This window comes from Pyrus communis, chromosome 10 (assembly GCF_963583255.1).
Source record: "Pyrus communis chromosome 10, drPyrComm1.1, whole genome shotgun sequence".
Lineage (NCBI taxonomy): Eukaryota > Viridiplantae > Streptophyta > Magnoliopsida > Rosales > Rosaceae > Pyrus > Pyrus communis.
In genome coordinates, this window is record NC_084812.1 from 8,766,782 (window position 1) to 8,784,432 (window position 17,651).

General features: G+C 38.3%; 3 protein-coding genes across 5 annotated transcripts; all 3 read right to left on the reverse strand.

Annotated features, from left to right (window-relative positions):
- Nucleotides 1–299: 299 nt before the first annotated feature.
- On the reverse strand, nt 300–3,337 carry LOC137749045 (putative F-box protein At2g02030). The gene is made up of 3 exons (XM_068489231.1): nt 3,278–3,337; nt 2,340–2,506; nt 300–1,741 (listed from the first exon to the last, which is right to left on the reverse strand). Exons 2-3 carry the CDS (start codon nt 2,502–2,504, stop codon nt 587–589), a joined length of 1,320 nt encoding a protein of 439 aa, XP_068345332.1. The 5' UTR covers nt 2,505–2,506; nt 3,278–3,337; the 3' UTR covers nt 300–586.
- Nucleotides 3,338–7,581: 4,244 nt separating this feature from the next.
- On the reverse strand, nt 7,582–10,664 carry LOC137747246 (F-box protein At5g03970-like). 2 transcript variants are annotated; one of them, XM_068487318.1, is made up of 3 exons: nt 10,536–10,664; nt 9,229–9,692; nt 7,582–8,882 (listed from the first exon to the last, which is right to left on the reverse strand). In XM_068487318.1, the coding sequence occupies exons 2-3, from the start codon at nt 9,667–9,669 to the stop codon at nt 7,782–7,784; spliced, it is 1,542 nt and encodes a 513-aa protein (XP_068343419.1). In that variant the 5' UTR covers nt 9,670–9,692; nt 10,536–10,664; the 3' UTR covers nt 7,582–7,781. The 2 variants fall into 2 exon arrangements, with proteins under 2 accessions (XP_068343419.1, XP_068343418.1); XM_068487317.1 differs by having other exon boundaries at nt 10,524–10,655.
- Nucleotides 10,665–14,079: 3,415 nt separating this feature from the next.
- On the reverse strand, nt 14,080–16,421 carry LOC137748125 (F-box protein At5g03970-like). Of its 2 annotated transcripts, none has more exons than XM_068488208.1 (2): nt 16,296–16,421; nt 14,080–15,487 (listed from the first exon to the last, which is right to left on the reverse strand). In XM_068488208.1, the coding sequence occupies exon 2, from the start codon at nt 15,470–15,472 to the stop codon at nt 14,360–14,362; it is 1,113 nt and encodes a 370-aa protein (XP_068344309.1). In that variant the 5' UTR covers nt 15,473–15,487; nt 16,296–16,421; the 3' UTR covers nt 14,080–14,359. The 2 variants fall into 2 exon arrangements, with proteins under 2 accessions (XP_068344309.1, XP_068344310.1); XM_068488209.1 differs by having other exon boundaries at nt 14,080–15,498; nt 16,296–16,413.
- Between the last annotated feature and the right edge of the window lie 1,230 nt (nt 16,422–17,651).

The window sequence follows — 17,651 nt, forward strand, 5'->3', positions numbered from 1 at the left end:
AAAGAAAAGTATGTATAAGCAAGATGACGATGAAAAAAGCTCGACGGATACAGAATTGGAAGATGTGATTCGTTCTAATGTACATCAACTAAATTTTAACAATTTTCCAGAACTGATTTGTTTTCTGATATGATCTTGGCTACGGTTGTACTTTGAGAATTAAAGAGCAAATTGTATCAATTTGCTGATTAAGAAATGAAAACATTCAGCATTCAAAGGACCTTTGACTAAAGAAATATTCAGCATTCATTAAGGTGAAAGCTGATGCTACAATACACAATTGTCAAATGATGTTTCCATGATCCGCATATCATACAGAGTCAAAACCCAAGAACAAACATTATGACTTGTGGTCCAAGAAACTGATCACTATGACTTGTGGTTCAAGAAACTAAACATTATGAACTTGAACAAGTTTCAACTAACAACTTGTTCATGGATTTGAAAAGAAGTTCGAAATTGAACTTGCAAACAATCATCAAATCCTAAATCGAAAATCCAGTCTGAGAGTGGAGGGTGAAAAACAGAAAAATGGAATACTATTTCACAGCACCGCAGTCGCAGTTGAAGGATGTTAAAAGAAGCTCTAGCTAGCTAGCTTAGCAGAAGGATCCACAGCAAGTATACTGCTCTTGTACGAAGGGCGAACGTGCACGAGGTTGTTGACATAAGGAAGATACCTTACATATCCAACATCAGTCCCGTCGCCACTTCTTAGAATTTCAGCCTTCCCTGTCTTCCGATTATAAGCATAGAGTCCCTTTCCAAAATCAAATATCACCACGTCATTGTTCACGCATGCCAACGCCCTCAACTCCTTGTTAAAATTGTTGAAAAACTCACGACCAAGAGCAATACTATGTTTCAGACCCATGTCCATGTCACCATAGATGTCCAGGGTGTATTCATTCTCATCTTTGCGAGGCAGAAGGTAGCACAGCTCACCATTCATCTCTGTCAATACACCGTGTGGTCCGCTGTTGGGAGGAAGCGACAGAATACCATAATGCTCGTCATTCAAGTCAAAAGCCAAAACAGCTCCAGCAGAAGTTTCCCAAAAGGCAACACCCTTCAGAAAGAGCCCGTCACCATTCAACTTCAGAGCATCCAACTCACAGCATTCTGTGTCAGCAAGTCTCCATGAGGATGACCTTGAAGAGTAGATCTCGAAACAGATAACCGGATGATCAGTTAGAGAGAAGGCGCAAACAAGTTGGAAATGTTCTGCAAAATTAAGCACAGAAGGCTCAAAGGCTAGAGCTAGGGCAGGTTCAGGGCCATGATAGAAGTTCGACTTGGGCAGCGCACTCCACTTCCTGTTAGCAGGATTGCAAATGTAGTAGGTGTTCTCTCCATCACAGCTTTGGCAGCAAAGCAGACCATTGCAGCCGGTTCTGACAGTAACCGGTTCAGGCAAGAAGCTGAGGGAAGGACTGGGAACGCCATAAGCATCACGATTAAGAGATACAAAGAAAGGCCTGTCGCCAGGGAGTTGACAAAAGAGGCCAGAGATGTCCCGGAAGCGGTAGGCTTGCTTATGCATGAAGAAAGGGCTGGTAATCAGCTCATTCCACTCTTTGCTAACAGCTCTGAACCGGGAGAGTGTTTTTGCAGGGAGCAATTCAAGAGCATGCTCTGTAACAACATCTTTGATCTCCATGGTACGCTTGAACCTTTTGTGTCCCGGATATTCCCAAATTTCAATTACAGGAGCAATCCTTTTGTTGCGATATCCGTGAAACTGCAATAGAAATAACACATTAGAAAGACGCATAAGTAGACAAACAATGGTAAGGCTTTTTCATCATTAAACCAATCAAAGTAGGTGATTGAATTTAAATCGGAAGTATAAAGCAAAGTAGGGACAAAGAGAATTCCTTTTTGCTTTGAATTTTAGTAAATTAGTATAAAAACCCCGACGACCCCTATAAGTTCATGAAAGGAAAAGCCGACCCGCTCAAAGAAATGATTTACGGATTAAGAGTATTAAGAAAACACTACACAGACAAAATGATATAAAGTTTATCCAAACCTCAACTTTCCTATCCAAACCTCAACTTTGCCAACACAATTAAAACATCTGGTCACATGAAGAATTACAGAACCAAGCAAACAAGGAAAAGGACAACTAATCCGGTAATCCTATATTGCATGAACCAATTTTTATAACCGGATTCTATTTGGAGCACAGCGAAATGAAGCGTAGATAATCTGTTCAGCGTAATTCTTGAGAAGAGCTAGCAAACTGAAGCAAATGTATAGGCTCAAAATTAATGTGATCTATTAAGTAAACATGAATGCAGTAAAAATAAAAAGCAATTAATCAACCAGTGACATACCGCATCGTATCCACAGCCATCCTCAACTTTCACCAAATGATCCGGAGATAGATCACGCATATATTCTTCTTGTCCGCAGTCATCGAAAAGTTTTTCTTCCTCAGAATAATCAGAATTGCATTTATCAATGATGGTAAACTCCTCACTTCCCTCAGAAATCGCCATTTCTGCAAAAAACGAAGAAACCCAACTTAACAAGGATACCAAAGATAAGGAACACAAGGACACCAAGGATAAGAAACCCCAAAGAACAAATCAAAGTCGGGTTTTCTTGTTTCATGGTAAAAATTGGTTAATTCTTCGAAAATCAAATTCAAATCCATAACCCATTAGAGGAAAAAATGGGTTTGTCAGTAAAAGTCGGCCACTTTTTTCGAAATTCAAATTTAATCCCAGAACATAATCACATTGAAAACAATGGATTCTTTCATTTTCTTGGGCTTTCTCAGTAACCAAACAAACGAAAACGAACGAAAACAGAGAGCGGTCTCTGAAAAACCCAAAACCAATTAGAGGAAAGAAATGGGTTTCTGGGTAAAAATTGGTCTTTTTTTCAAAAACCAAATTTAAATCCAGAACACCATCACACCCAGTATTCTTGCATTTTCCTTGGCTTTCTCAGAAACCAAACAAATGAAACAGAGAGCGTAAAAAACACAAAACAAATAAACCCTCGTAAAACAGAGAAATTCAAACACAATCTTCGAAGCGATCGTAAAGGGCGTAAAGAGCCCATTTCATTCAACCCTAAGAATTCAAGGTTATTACACAAAAAAAAAAAAATGTGAAGAAAAAAAGAACCATAAAACAGAGTAGCGCTCTGCCGATGAATTGAGTTTTTTTCATTTCGTATAAACGTATACAATTACAATGTGTGCATGCGAAACTTCTAAATGCTTCGATTAAACCCAGAAAAAAAGAAAAATACGAGAACTCACCGTCGTAGCCGCCAGAAACCGCCGGAGATCGATCGCTGCTTTGAACTTGAACCTGAGAGTGGTTAATGGCCGTCCGTAGTTTTTTAGTCTTCTGGGCCAGGGACTTATATGGGGTCGGTTGAGTTTCCAATGGTGTTTTGACACGTGTGTGCCTTGTATTAATTGAGTTGATGACGTGAGCTACAAGTTTGAGATTCATTTTTGCACCGGGTGAACCTATCTGATCGTTATCGTCTCCTTTTTTATTCCCCCTTTTCCCGGTTTTTTCCTACATGGTCAGCACAACCAACACAAAAGAGCACCTACACAATGAGAGATTTTTCAGTGTGACCGTCACACGAGATGGTATATTACGTGTCTCTATATAAATGGTGAGATATGTGTGTTAAAATGTTAATAATTTAAAATTTAAAATTTTCCATCACTTACATAGCAACACGTGGTGTATTATCCATATTTCCGTCACAACTAAAAATTTCTCCTACACAAAAAGATAAACAAAAAAAATTTACGGATTTCTGAAATCCTCACAAAGAGAAGCCGCAAAGGATCCTCGTTCGTTCAAATCTACCAAATCACAAAAGAATAATCCCAACACAACCACAAACAGTAGAGGAGGGGCTCAGACTTATTCTTAAATTTCTTTACTTTTTATGCTTTTGTTTATGTTCATTAGGTTGTAGTTTAAGTGTATGTGCTTTCGTTTCTCTCATCTGACAAGAAAAAGTGTGTATTATTATCAAACAAAAGCCTATATCAATTGGCCTTCCGTAGTTTGTTTATTATTTTGCATGTATTTTTTATTTAATAGTAAAACCATAGTACCCATATGGAATGGAAGAATAATTAGTTTAAAAAAAAAATCACATAGTTGCAGTTTTGAACCATGATTATTTTTTACTTTAATATAGTAATATTTGTTTTAGCAAAACTTACAAACAAGTTGATTGCTTATGATCTCAATTCTCAATGTCATTGCTTTTTTCGTGACTCAACTTGCCTCTTTTGATCAAAATTTTACTTTCCAATGCGAAAAAAAAAAAGAGCCTTCGGCTTTTATCCTATTAATTATATGGCCTCGAGGCCTCTTCTAACCTCGATTTCTATGATCTCAAGGCTCGTTTACTAATTCGTAATAAAAATTGAAGGAATTGAATAGATGAGGAGTTAGAATTGGATTACTATTGTAACTGTTTACTAAAATTATCTGGAATCGGAGTAAAAATAGTATTGATTTCGTATAAGTTGTTTACTAACTTACCAAAATCAGAATACAATCCAATACAATTACTAAAATGTCCTTATCGAAAATAATAATTGTATTATTATTTAGGGTTAATCTCAATTTACTACTCTAAAGTTTCTTGGTTTTCAACATTTGGTACATGAATTTTTTTTCATCCTAGAGTCATAACTCAAGTCTTAATTTTGGAACAGTCTCATACATCCGTTAAGCTTGCTGTTAAGTCAGTCATTAATTGATGATGTGGCACCCACGCGAACAATGATTGTGTGCCACGTGTCTTTAATGGTCCACGTGAAAAAAAAAATTATAAATTATAAATAAAAAAAAATATCAGCCTCCCCCGCTCCCCTCCCTCCCTTCTCTCCTCCAAGCCCACCTAAGCCTCCCTCCCTTCTCTCTCCACGGCCGCCACCGACGTCACCTCCCGCTGACCCCAACAACCTGATTCTCGTTGTCCTTGGCACCAATCGAAACTCAAATCAGAATACAGACTCCAAATATACAAAGCAAACCCTCAACCTTCTCTGCAATAGAATCCCTCCATCCATTCAGGTTCTGAGATTACTCGAAGCCTCGAGAAATGACTGTCGCGCTCATGCCTTCGAAAAACGTAGAAATTCTTGTTGCCATCATTGTGAAAAGCTCAGAGAGTCGGGATTGCATGCCCAAGTCCCAAAGATCCCACCACCATTAGGTAAAAATGCATCTAGTCCAACAACCATCAGATCCATGCTCAATCCATGGATCCTAATATAGAACCGTCAATCGAAGGCTGAGTTTGTTTTCCTATGCCTCTGATGTGAGTTAATCTAAACCATGTGATTGTTTGAGAACATTGAAAAATTTGGAGTGATGTTTTTCTGCGACGCACCTCCGCCACACCTCCCTTCTCGCAACGCCGCCGTTCATATCTTCGCCAACTGAAAGCCTCGAGAGAGAGATGAATGAGGCTTTCTCTCTGTTATCTGTATTGAGTGGTGGTAAGTAGGGCCAGGGGTGGTAGTAAGGAGGGCCCTAGAAGATAGAAAGACAAACTGAGTTAGAGGAGAAAGGAAAAAAGAAAATTCAGACTTGGGGGGAGGTAATCAGGTTGTTGGGGCCGACGGAAGGTGATGCCAGTAGCGACCATGAAGAGAGAAGGGTTGGTTGAGCACAGAGGAGAGAAGGGAGGGAAGGGGAAGGGGAGGGCGACACTTTTTTAATTTTTTTTTTTTTTTTCCACATCGGCCCTTAATGACACGTGGCACACAACCATTATCCGCGTAGACGCTACATCACCAATTAACGGCTGACTTAACAGCAAACTTAACGGATGTATGAGACTGTCCCAAAATTAAAACTTGAGGTATGACTCTGGGATGAAAAAAACTTCATGTACCAAATGTTGAAAACCAAGAAACTTTAGGGTAGTAAACTGAGATTAACCTTATTATTTATATACTAATTAATAATAATAAAATTATTTATTAAAAGAGAGAAATAAATAAATAAAAAATAAAAGAAACCCTAATAATCTTATCTTTTTCTCTCTCGTCCAAAAAAAAAAAAAAAAAAAAACTTATCTTTCGGTTCATAGAAACCTACTCCTCATCGCCACTGTAACTCTCCCTTTCAATCCATTGCATTATGATTTCAAGATTATCTGTTTCAAGTTCACGACATCTAAGGGCAAGTGGATTTGGGTTGGGTTGATGGCCTGGGGTGGTTCAGTGATCAGGGAAAGAGTGGCATTGCACAAGGGCGCTGGCAGCAGAGGATGGATCTGCTCTGGTAATGCGAAAGGTAGTGTTGGAATTTTGAAAATAAAGTGAGGGTATAATTTGTTGAAGAATTGCATTCCGGATTTCCCGTAACACTTGGAATTGGATTATCACCTATATCCAAGGAATCCAATTCCACCAATACTAGGAATTGAATTCTAAAATTTGTGTGGGCCCCACTAATTTTTTTTTTTTAATTTCTCAATGTTTATTAAACATGTCATTGGTTTCTTCGTGACTCAACTACTCTCTTTTGATCAAAATTTTACATTCCAATACAAAAAAAAGAACATTCAACTTTTATTTTATTAGTTATATTATATTTTGTATAATTTCTTCATATGGCCTCGAGGCCTCTCCTAACCTCGATTTCTACTTTGCCCCTGACCACAAATCCAACCTCAACGCAGGATCTAATCCGAAATAAGGCGTAGAGATGGGATTTGGAAAGAATCTCCATTAAACATGGATAGTTGCTGACAAAGGGTAAAGAGACAGGGAAGGGGAAGCGCAGGGTGGTGAAAGAAAATAGAGGGAAAAGCGTAAAAGGAGGAGGAAGTTCCGAACTCTCACTTCTCTCCTTAATAATAATAATAATAAATCCGTCTTAAGAAAAACATTTCACTAGGGTGAGCGTCTAATGAGGATCGGATCCTCAAATCATGTCCGTTCATCGTATATCGTGCAGCCAGTTTTTGTCAGGTACTATTCCTATTTAATTTTAAATAAAAGTATTTAAAATGATCTCTGGCTGCATAATGTACGATGAACAGACATGATTTGAGAATCCCTATAATCCTCACAAAGAGAATCCGGATCCTCATTCGTGAGCGTCCTAGCACTTTCTGTAATTCCAAATATTTGTGTTTCGTTGGAGCTCACGCTTCTTTCAACCCCAACGCTAGTTTAAGGGTGGTTTTTTCCTTGTCCCTCTCCTCATTTGATTAAAAAGAAAACCAACTTCTTTCAACCACAATGTCGGAAGATGTCCCGAGTTCAAATATTCCGTCATTCGGTGACAAAAAGCCACACAAGAAGATAAACAGAGTTTACACTCAAGTCCAAAGCTGAGAAGCGATGGTTCCAAGATGAAGGAGACCCATGGATTTCCAGGGAGTTTCTGTCACTGTTTTTTCTTTGGCGTCAAGTCAATACCTATTGTGACATTTTATACAAAAATGTTATTGTCACTGCTCAGCAATTGCACAAAAAAAGCACTTGTGAATATCAGCAATTTTAAACCACCACCAAAAAATCATTGGCGTTTTCGAGAGGCCAAAAGAAACAGAATTCCCAAATTACCAAAGCTAACATCAAGCACCATATTATTTATAAACACAATATCAGTTGATGGAGCAAGAGCACCATCTGACAAAAGCACATGTGCATCAAGGCACCAGGTCCAGAAAAAAGCCAATGAGAAATAAGAACTTCGACACTAACTTAAAACCAACTTGATCCAAACATAACCACATAATAAAATGGAAGGCAGACAGAACTAGATCTGCACAAGGCTGTTCACATATGGAAGATACCTTTCATTTCCAGCAGCAAGCCCGTAATCAATTCTTTTCAATACTTTTTCCTCCGGGACTTTCACGTGATACGCAATCACCCTCTGTCCAACAAGAAGTATCATCAGATCATCATTCACACAAGCCAATACCCGAAATGTGTACATATAAGAGGAGAAACTCTGGCCAAAGAGAATAATCTTCCACTTCAGGCTCATGTCCATGTTACCATAGACCTCCACGGAGTACAGACCGAGTTCATCACGAGGCAGAATGTAACACAGCTCTCCATTCATCTGTGAAATAACACCGCGTGGTCCGGTGCTGAAGGGGAGTGACAGAATACTATATTGCATCGCCTTCAAGTCAAAAGCCAGAATGACACCCGTTAAAGTTTCCCAAAAGAGTACACCCTTCAGAAAGAGGGTATTACCTTCCAACTTTGTAGCCTCCAGCTCATAGCATACTGTCTCGGAGAGTTCCCAATTGCTTGACCTTGAAGAGTATATATCAAAATAGACACCCAAATGACCGGGTACAGAGAAGGCACAGACAAGTTGAAAATGCACTTCAAAGCCAAGCACAGAAGGCTCAAAGGCTAGTGCCGGATAAGACTCAGATCCATGATACAAAACTGAATTGGGAAGCTTTCTAAATTGCCTGTTCACAGGGTTGCAAATGTAGTAGGTATCTTCTTCGTCTCTGCTCTGACAGCAGACCAGACCATTGCAAGTGGCCCTTGCAGTAACTGGTTCAGGCATGAAGTTAAGGTAAGATCTAGGAACACCGTAAGAATCATTATCAAGTGGAAGGAAGTAAGGGTTGCAACCAGGGGATTGACAAAAAAGACCAGAGATTTTCCTGAAGTAGTAAGTTTGCTTATGACTGAAGAAAGGACTAGAAATCCACTTATCCCACTGTTTGCTAACAGTTCTCAACCTGCACAGCATTTTTGCAGGGAGGAAAGGAAGAACATTCTCCATTGCAACATCACCTATGTCCATTCTCTTATAAAGCCTTTCATCATGGGAAAGTTTAGAACAGTCATGGGCAGGACCGATTCTTTTACATGGATATGTGTGAAACTGCATGTAAAGACAATCATTAGGATGCATATCAGAGAAAAAGAAAAAATAAGAAGATACAAATTGAACATTTAATCACATCAACAATGCCAACGCCTCCAATTCATAGCCAAAACCAATTACACGGGGGAACATAAAATTATCATCTAACGTATACAGGGATCCCCTCAACCGCTTGGATTCCAAGCTTTCATACAGCGAAAATTAAATATGTAGATAATCTGAATGTAATATCATATGCAACATCAATTAATCAAAACAGCAAAAGATTAATATAAAAGAAATGAAAACATATCCCATAAATAATACACAATACCAAACATTAGGGCTGTCGACAGTCACATACCTCACAAGAACAGTGCCTCATCTTCAACTGTTTCCCAGTGAGTACAGTATCCATGTAATGGTGATTATCCATAATCTTCAACCGTCTTCTGAATCCATCAGATAGTTCTTTTTCAGAATCGGTACTCAGATAACTATCAATATCCACTTTCTTCAAATGTTGTTCGCTTTCATCAGATAGAACTTCTTCAGAATCAGTGCCCTCACCACAATCAAAGTCAGACCACACATAACCGTCCTTTTCCACATTCTTCGACTGTTGTGTGCTTCCATCGAATAGATCTTCTCCGGAATCAGTAGCCACATTGTTTTTAGGACTCACAATTTCGTAATTTTCAGAATCACTATCCGCAACACTTTCAGAATCACTGCACACAGAATTGGCAATGCTCACAATGACATAAGAGTCAGAGTCGCTGCCAACATCTTTATCGTTATCCATGATAGGATCCTCAGAATTCACAGCTGCACAATGACAAATCATTCAATGCAGTTAAGTGAATTTCTCAAACATCGAGACCTACGAAAATTCACAACTTTCAAACAAGAGGGAAACACAAGCTTAAACCTCAGAACAACTTCGATGCCAAATACAGTCTTTCAGAACAAGAATTTTGGTTCCATACAAAAGAACAACTGTTCGCACAGCAGCTTGATTAAACCCTAGCATTCAAATTATGGTTGCTTGGCACAAAAGAAAGCAAACCAAACTTAACGACATCAGATCACAACAAATCCCACAAAGTCATTGTTCGATTGCTTCAATTAGCTATTCTAATATCTTAATTTACAAAATTTAAACATGGGTCTTGCAAAAAAGAGAAAAACAACAAAACCCCATAAATAAATGGTATTTCCTCAGTAACAAATGGTATTTTCTCCCGATGGAAATAACAAATCGTTTTTCTTTAAATTAAATTGAAAATTCGAACAAAATGGGTTCAATCCAGTTTTCTTTACCCTTCTTTGCGTTTCTCAGTAACCAAACAAATCGAAAAGGGTAAATAACTGCAGGAAAAGTGAGTCAAAGACAGAACGAAACCAGAGAGCTTACTGTTTAAGCAAGAAACCCAGAGGCCAGAACAAACAGATACGAATAAAACGACTATGATCAATCAAAACCCATTAAACAGAGACAGATCAACGATCAGAAACGATCGGAAAAACCCCAGAAACCCCTACTCATGCACGTCCTGAAAGATTCAAGATTTCTCCAAAAAAAACACAAATAAATAAACAAATAAAAAAGAGAAGCTTCTCATTCGAAAAATAAAGACACAAAAGATGAAGTAATACCCAACAGCGTACCGTCGTACGCCTGAGAAGCAAACCGGCGATCGGAACGCTGCGTCGGAGTCGAGAGAGAGAAGACTCAGAGCCCGACCAACTGAGAAGTCTGTGCAGAGTGAGGGACTCTGTGAGAGCAGTTAAAAGCAGCGTACGAGACTCGTATTGGTTTTCCGCGGACACGTGAACGACTAAGAATGGTTGTAAAAGTCGTTGCGAGGTCAATCGGTTGCTTAAGTTTTAAGTTCGGAAAATTGTAAATCCTATGAAATCATCTTTTACTCAAAAAAAAAAAATTCATCTTTTCTGCGTAATTTGATACGCAGTAAATTTTTAATAGATAATTACTGCATTTTTCACGAATAATTTTGCTGCCTAGTCTTTAGGAAGTTAAATCTCATTAGGAGTTTATTAACGAAAATTTTACCATGGGTTTATAACATGTACCATGTGTGTAAAATGTTAGATGTGTAGTTAAAAATTTAACGGTAAAAAATTTCGAATGTTATGTGAATAAAGGGCTACTTACATTTGGAAAAAATAGACTTAAAAAAAAAAAGTTTTTGAAATTGGTAAAACCCTTTCAATTTTGTCGTTGATATTTAAAATCGATAGGAGTGGTTCGTGAGATTGTCTACCGTAAATCATTTTAGTCGTGAAAAATCTCCATTAAATTGAGGTTTTTTATCAAATCATTCCCTCCACTTGAATTGTGGTTTCTTTAATTTAACATAGATTTTTCATTGAAGGACAAAAATGATTGACAGTGTATGTCACATCCCGCCCCGGACCCCCACCACATCCCGAGCTCAACTTCATCGTAGCACAATATTGTCCACTTTGGGCCCTGACCACGCCCTCACGATTTTGTTTCTGGGAACTCACATGAGAACTTCCCGGTGGGTCATCCATCTTGAGATTACTCTCGTGCGAACTCGCTTAACTTCGGAGTTCCAATGAACTCCGAAGCCAGTGAGCTCCCAAAAGGCCTCGTGCTAGGTAGAGATGAGAATATACATACAAGGCTTGTAGGATCCACTCCCCTAGGCGATGTGGGATGTTACAATCCACCCCCCTTAGGGGCCCGACGTCCTCGTCGGCACACATCTGGCCAGGGATTAGCTTTGATACCAAATTGTCACATCCCGGCCTGGGCCCCCACCACATCCCGGGCTCGACTCCGCCGTAGCACGATATTGTTCGCTTTGGGCCTTGACCACGCCCTCACGGTTTTGTTTCTGGGAACTCACACGGTAACTTCCCAGTGAGTCACCCATCATTGGATTGCTCTCACACGAACTCGCTTAACTTCGGAGTTCCGATGAACTCCGAAGCCAGTGAGCTCCCAAAAGGCCTCGTGCTAGGTAGAGATGGAAATATACATATAAGGTTTACAAGATCCACTCCCCTGGACGATGTGGGATGTTACAGTGTACAATTTCATGGACCGCTTCTATTGGTTTTAAATCTCAGAGACCAATTTTTAGCTAAAAAGTCAAAAAATATTATGTGACTCTCCTCCCCCTGTAGAATCACAAGTTATATACATACATATATATATATATATATATATATATATATATATATTTATATAAACACTGGGATCAATTGGAGAAAGAAAAAACGTCCATCTTGCAATTGTCATGATTTTGTCCTTTTATGTGACATTATCTGAAAAACTACATTTGAAAAACACGGTTTTCTCGAGAAAAATGATTATGAAAGAGTCATAATCACTCTCAAATGAGCCATTTGTCTTTGATGAGAATTATAAGCAATTAGTAAATTAATGAAAGGATTTTGCTAATGATTAAGGACTTAATGCTTCTTCAACAACAATGAGTGGAGAGTAATGATAGTTCAAATATGGAAATGGTAGGGTTAAAAAGCATGTTTTTTGTTTAGCTAAATTTAAAATGGGTGTGATTTGTTCTTAGTTTCCAAAGCATAATATTTAATATTCTATCAACTCAAATCCAAGAACTTTCCTATCCACTTTATATATATTGGCTAAGAAAAAGCCAACTAGAAATAAGCATTTTACTATTTATTGACCAAAAGAAAAGCACTTTACTAAAAGTTCAAAACAAAACGACCTAAAAGTTGAAGACTCCTTTTTCTTCATAGTTTCACACCAGCTAGAGCTCCACAAGACTGTTCACATTAGAAACAAGCCTTCCACTTTGAACAAGCCCATCGCAAACACACTTAAATTCTTTAGTCCTAATGTCGTAAATGTGCATTTTTCGACCACCCCGAAACATGATCATATTTCCACTGGCAAACACTACACTATGAAACATTCGACCACCACAGGTTCCAGATGACATCAAAGCTGATACATTGATCCGATGTTTCGTTACCCATGACTTAACATTGCTATGCACTGCCATTGTGTTTGTGTAGGCATTACGCAACGTTTGTACAGTTAGCGTGGGAGGTTTAGAACGTGTTGAACAAAGCTTTCCATCCATCATACCTACGGTCCCAAATCCTCCCACACGGACTGTACAAACATTGCGTAAAGCCTACACAAACACAATGGCAATGTGTAGCAATGTTTTGTCCACTTCCTTGTAACAGGATTGCAAATGTAGTAAGCCTTATAGCCATCACGACCCTGGCAGAGCAAAGTAATCCATTGGAGGAGCTCCTAATCTCAACCGGCTCAGGCAAGAAGCTCAGAGATGGGTCTGGAACACCATATGCAATGGGGTCAAGAGATATGAATGAATGTAGGGCTGTTCCGGATTGAAAAGGGCAGCCCGAGATATCACGAAAACTATTTGACTGCTTGAGGCCCAATTTGTTTGTAAAAAAAATGAGTAGGCCCAAATCCACGAAAATGGATCTCCTTTTTTTTGCTTGAAAAAAAATGAATTCAAGGAAATTAATCCAAATTAATCTTTGATACAACATTGAGATTAACTAAGTATAAATCTGAGTCGCCATGTGACCAAAACTACTGATATCATTCATATATTTATAGAAAATTATAGCAATGGTCTCTCAATTTTAATTCAATTAGAATGTTGGTAATCCAATTAGAATGTTCGTCCTTCAAATAAAAATTTGTGACCATTGATCCCTTAACTCATCAAATGTGCAGCTATAGTCATTTTCTTCAACTTTGTCTGAACTTTTGTCGAAATGAGCTACAGTGAAATGACCATTGCTACATGTGGGTTAAAATTGAGGGATCATATCTCCAATTGGGTTAAAATTTAGGAACTATTGTTCTAATTGGGTTAATGCTTAGGGACCATTGCTACAATTTTTTTTTTTCCCTTCATATTTTTCCCTTGATTTAGTCTCATGTGCATGTTATACGGCTCATTTTAATGGAGGTTCTTACAGAGTTGATGAAAATGATTCTAATGCACATTTTAATGATGAGATAAGAGACTAATGATCATGAATTTTTAGTTGAGAAACTATTGCTCAAATTCCATTAAGGTCGAAGGGTCATTCTACAATTTTCTCATATATTTAAGCATGGGCCATATTGCTTATTTTCTCCGCACAGATCAATCATTTATAATATGAACAATTACACGAAGTCCTATGAATCGAAAACGAAAAGTTTTGAGTAAGAGCTCCTACTTATCTTTTGAGCAGCAAGTTTTATTGTACAACATTATTTTTGACCTCACAAATATTAAAAACTAAACGAAATAGTTACCAAAAGAGCCTTTAATTCGATAGATACACCAAAGATAAGAGTTTTATTTAAACATAAAAACAGTACAAGGCAACCACATGAATATATCCATTCAACTTTGCTTCCAATGCCTTATTTTTCTTCATGGTTCCACAATGGCAGAGTAAGCCACAAGCGAGGCCAGCTAGATCTCCACAAGACTATTCACATGAGAAACAATCCTCGCATTCTGATCAAGCTCATCACCCAAACATTGAGTTTCTTTAGTCTTCAGGTCATACGTGTGCAAATTTCCGCCACTCCGGTACAAAACCACATTTCCACCGGCAAACAATATATTACTGGTCATTCGAGGGTTATAATCCGATGCCCTGAACGGTGGAGGTGAAAGACTGATCTGATGTTTGGTTTCCCATGCCCTGGCAATGCTGTGCATCCCCATAGTGTTCGTGTAGGCGTTAGCCAACACTTTCACAGTTAGTCCCGTATGACTAGGCGTTGTCATACAAAGCTTTCCATCCATCAGACCCAGGGCCCCAACTCCTCCAGTTCCATAAAAATTGCCAGAAAGTTGCTGTGCGCGCTCCATCGTGAGGTCAAAAACAAGAATCTGATAATCCAATACCCAATAAACTATGTCGTTCACATGAACACCAGTTCTTGGCACGAGATGTTGATGGCCAAAGTAAATCTCACCAGAAACTCTCCAGGTCTCATCCCTGGAGGAATAAATCTCAAACTCATACCCATTGTCAAAATCAACAGATGGAAAAACACATATGAGCTTGTACTCGGCCACAAAATTGAGCAAAGATGGTTCAAAGATGAGAACAATAGCAGGGTTAGATCCGTGATCCGCATTTGGCTTGGGAAGTTTTTTCCACTTCCTAGTAACAGGATTGCAAATGTAGTAAGCCTTAGAGCCATCATGAGCCTGGCAGCAAAGTAATCCATTGGAAGAACTCCTTATCTCAACCGGCTCAGGCAAGAAGCTCAAAGATGGATCTGGAACACCATACGCCTTGGGGTCAAGAGATATGAATGAAGGTGGGGCTGTTCCGGATTGAAAAAAGAAGCCCGAGATATCACGAAAGCTATTTGACTGCTTGTGGGCAAAGAAAGGAGTTGTGATATCGAGCTTCCAGTCCCTACAAACTCCAGTGAACCTGAAAAGTGATTTAGCAGGTAGAAACTGGAGGGCATGGTTCCTAATGATGTCCTTGAGGTCCATGTATAAAATACTGTTTTTGTTTCCTACCAACTTATTTGCTCTCCTTCCTTGATTTATCACGCTCATCTTCCTCTCCTTCAACTACAATCAATCTTCAAACGTCTCAGAAAGAAATGTTAAGATTACAGGTTCACCAACGTAAGCTAAAGCAAAAGAGACATTTAAACAGACAAACAAACACAACCAAGAAAAAAATCAGATCTCTCTTTCTCTCGTATTTCAAATGTTTTCATACAGAATATCAAATGCAAATTCGATTTTATGAGTATAAGCCTGAAAGGATAGTGTACCACATAAATTTCATAAACCCGGTGAAATCGACCAATTCGCTCTAATTACCAACAACCATCAATCCCTATCAGTTTCTGCATATTCTCTGAATTAAAATTACATAAAGCCACTGCAAATTTTGGGATCTCAGAGCATATCAAAGACGAGATTCCCCCATCTTAACGACCCTCCAAAATCAACTTGCACACAGAATATAGAATCTTCCAATTTTCCAAAAGAAAATAAAAACCCTGCAATTTCAAGGCACCTCAGGCTTTCACGGCTCCTCGTTTTCCTCTCACATTTACAAACAAGAGAAATTGAGAGCATACACAAGCTGAAAAATGAAAAAGAAAACCCTTTCCCTAAATTTTCTGAGCAGCCAAACAGACAATAACAGAAATGAAAACACCAAAATCCTTCAAACACAATCAAGACACAGAAAACCCAGAAAGTGAAACCCTAGACTAAGAACCCTAAGTAATTTCCATGAAAAAATCTGAAAGCATACGACATTAATGTAGAAATTTGCAGAGAGTTAATCATGATTAACAACACTAATTAATCGATCAAATCGAAGAACTCAGAGTGCCAATAGAGAGGAGAAGAGGGATCGTACCTATCGGAGTCGTCAAGTCGATCGGGACGAAGATTCTGAAGAAACGGGTGCCGTGGTTTTGGACTTTGCATCTGGTTTTGGGCCCCTCTTTTTCTCCTGGGTAAAGGAGAGTTTTTCCAGTGTCACGGTACACGGATGATACACATATTATTATACAAATAATGAAATATTTATGCTAAAAGGTTAATAACTTAAAAAATAAAAATTTTTATTACTTCTATTAAAATACGTGATGTACTACTTATATTCCTGTTACAATTAAAAAATTCTCGTGTGAAAGTTGGACTCTAGGTTGACTACAAGGTTAAGTCAATTGCGGTTGTTTGGTTCGGAATGTTTCCTTCCGGCCAGGATTAGAAAGGACATATGTGAAGGTTTGGGAAGGATGAGACTTAATAAGAGGAAGATAATAAGAGATTTTGTTCTTTTTTCTCACATTCTCCTACACTTGAGAAGAATTCGACCTCGAGATTTGTATTATCTAAGACACTTTCACTTTGGTCTTTTGAGTTTCGTTTTCTTTTTAAATTCTACACGTGAAAATTTAGAGTTTCTTCTTTGAGACCATCTTTTTTAACAATAGAAGAATTTTTGGTTAACTTCTTTTTCTTCAAGTGCTCAACAATCGACTTGTCAATTATTTTTGTAAGAGCTTTTGAAATTTTTTAGATTGGTCTCTTAATAATCAATTTGATGTCAAATTCTTGAAGTAAATTCAAAAGACCAATTGTTTACTTTTAATTGCACAATCATCAACATCATTGAACATAAAGCGATGTGAAGGAAAATTCCGTTCGGCGAAACACTTTTCATCTTTTGTCATGTTCTGATATTTAACTTGCCTTGTTTTTCTCGAACTTTCTGTGGATGATTTCACCATGAAGACGCACTTCTTGATAGTCTAGATGAAGTAATTTTTACTATTTCTTTTCTGGAATTTTCATGATCTCAAAGTAACGCTGGATATCATCTATTAGTCACATACAAACTTCCTCCAAAAATATCTTCAATATCTTGAAATTCATATTCATGAGATTGGATAGGGGCGAATCTCATAACATTATCCCTTTCAATATGGCGAATCTCATAACATTCTCCCTTTCAATATTTTGAACTCCCTTATGAACATCGCCTAGAGTTTTGATCCCCTAGAACCAATTACCATCAAGCGAGGCAAATCCTTGCTCGATACCAACTAACGAGGTGAGAAACGTGATAAGTAGGATCGACCATCGTCAAATCCTAGAACATAAGCTGAAGTCTATTAGCAATTTGAAATCCACCGAAAAATAGAGAAAACTAAAGTTTAATTTTAATTGAGGGACTAATGGTAATGAGTTTTTAGTTGAGGAACCA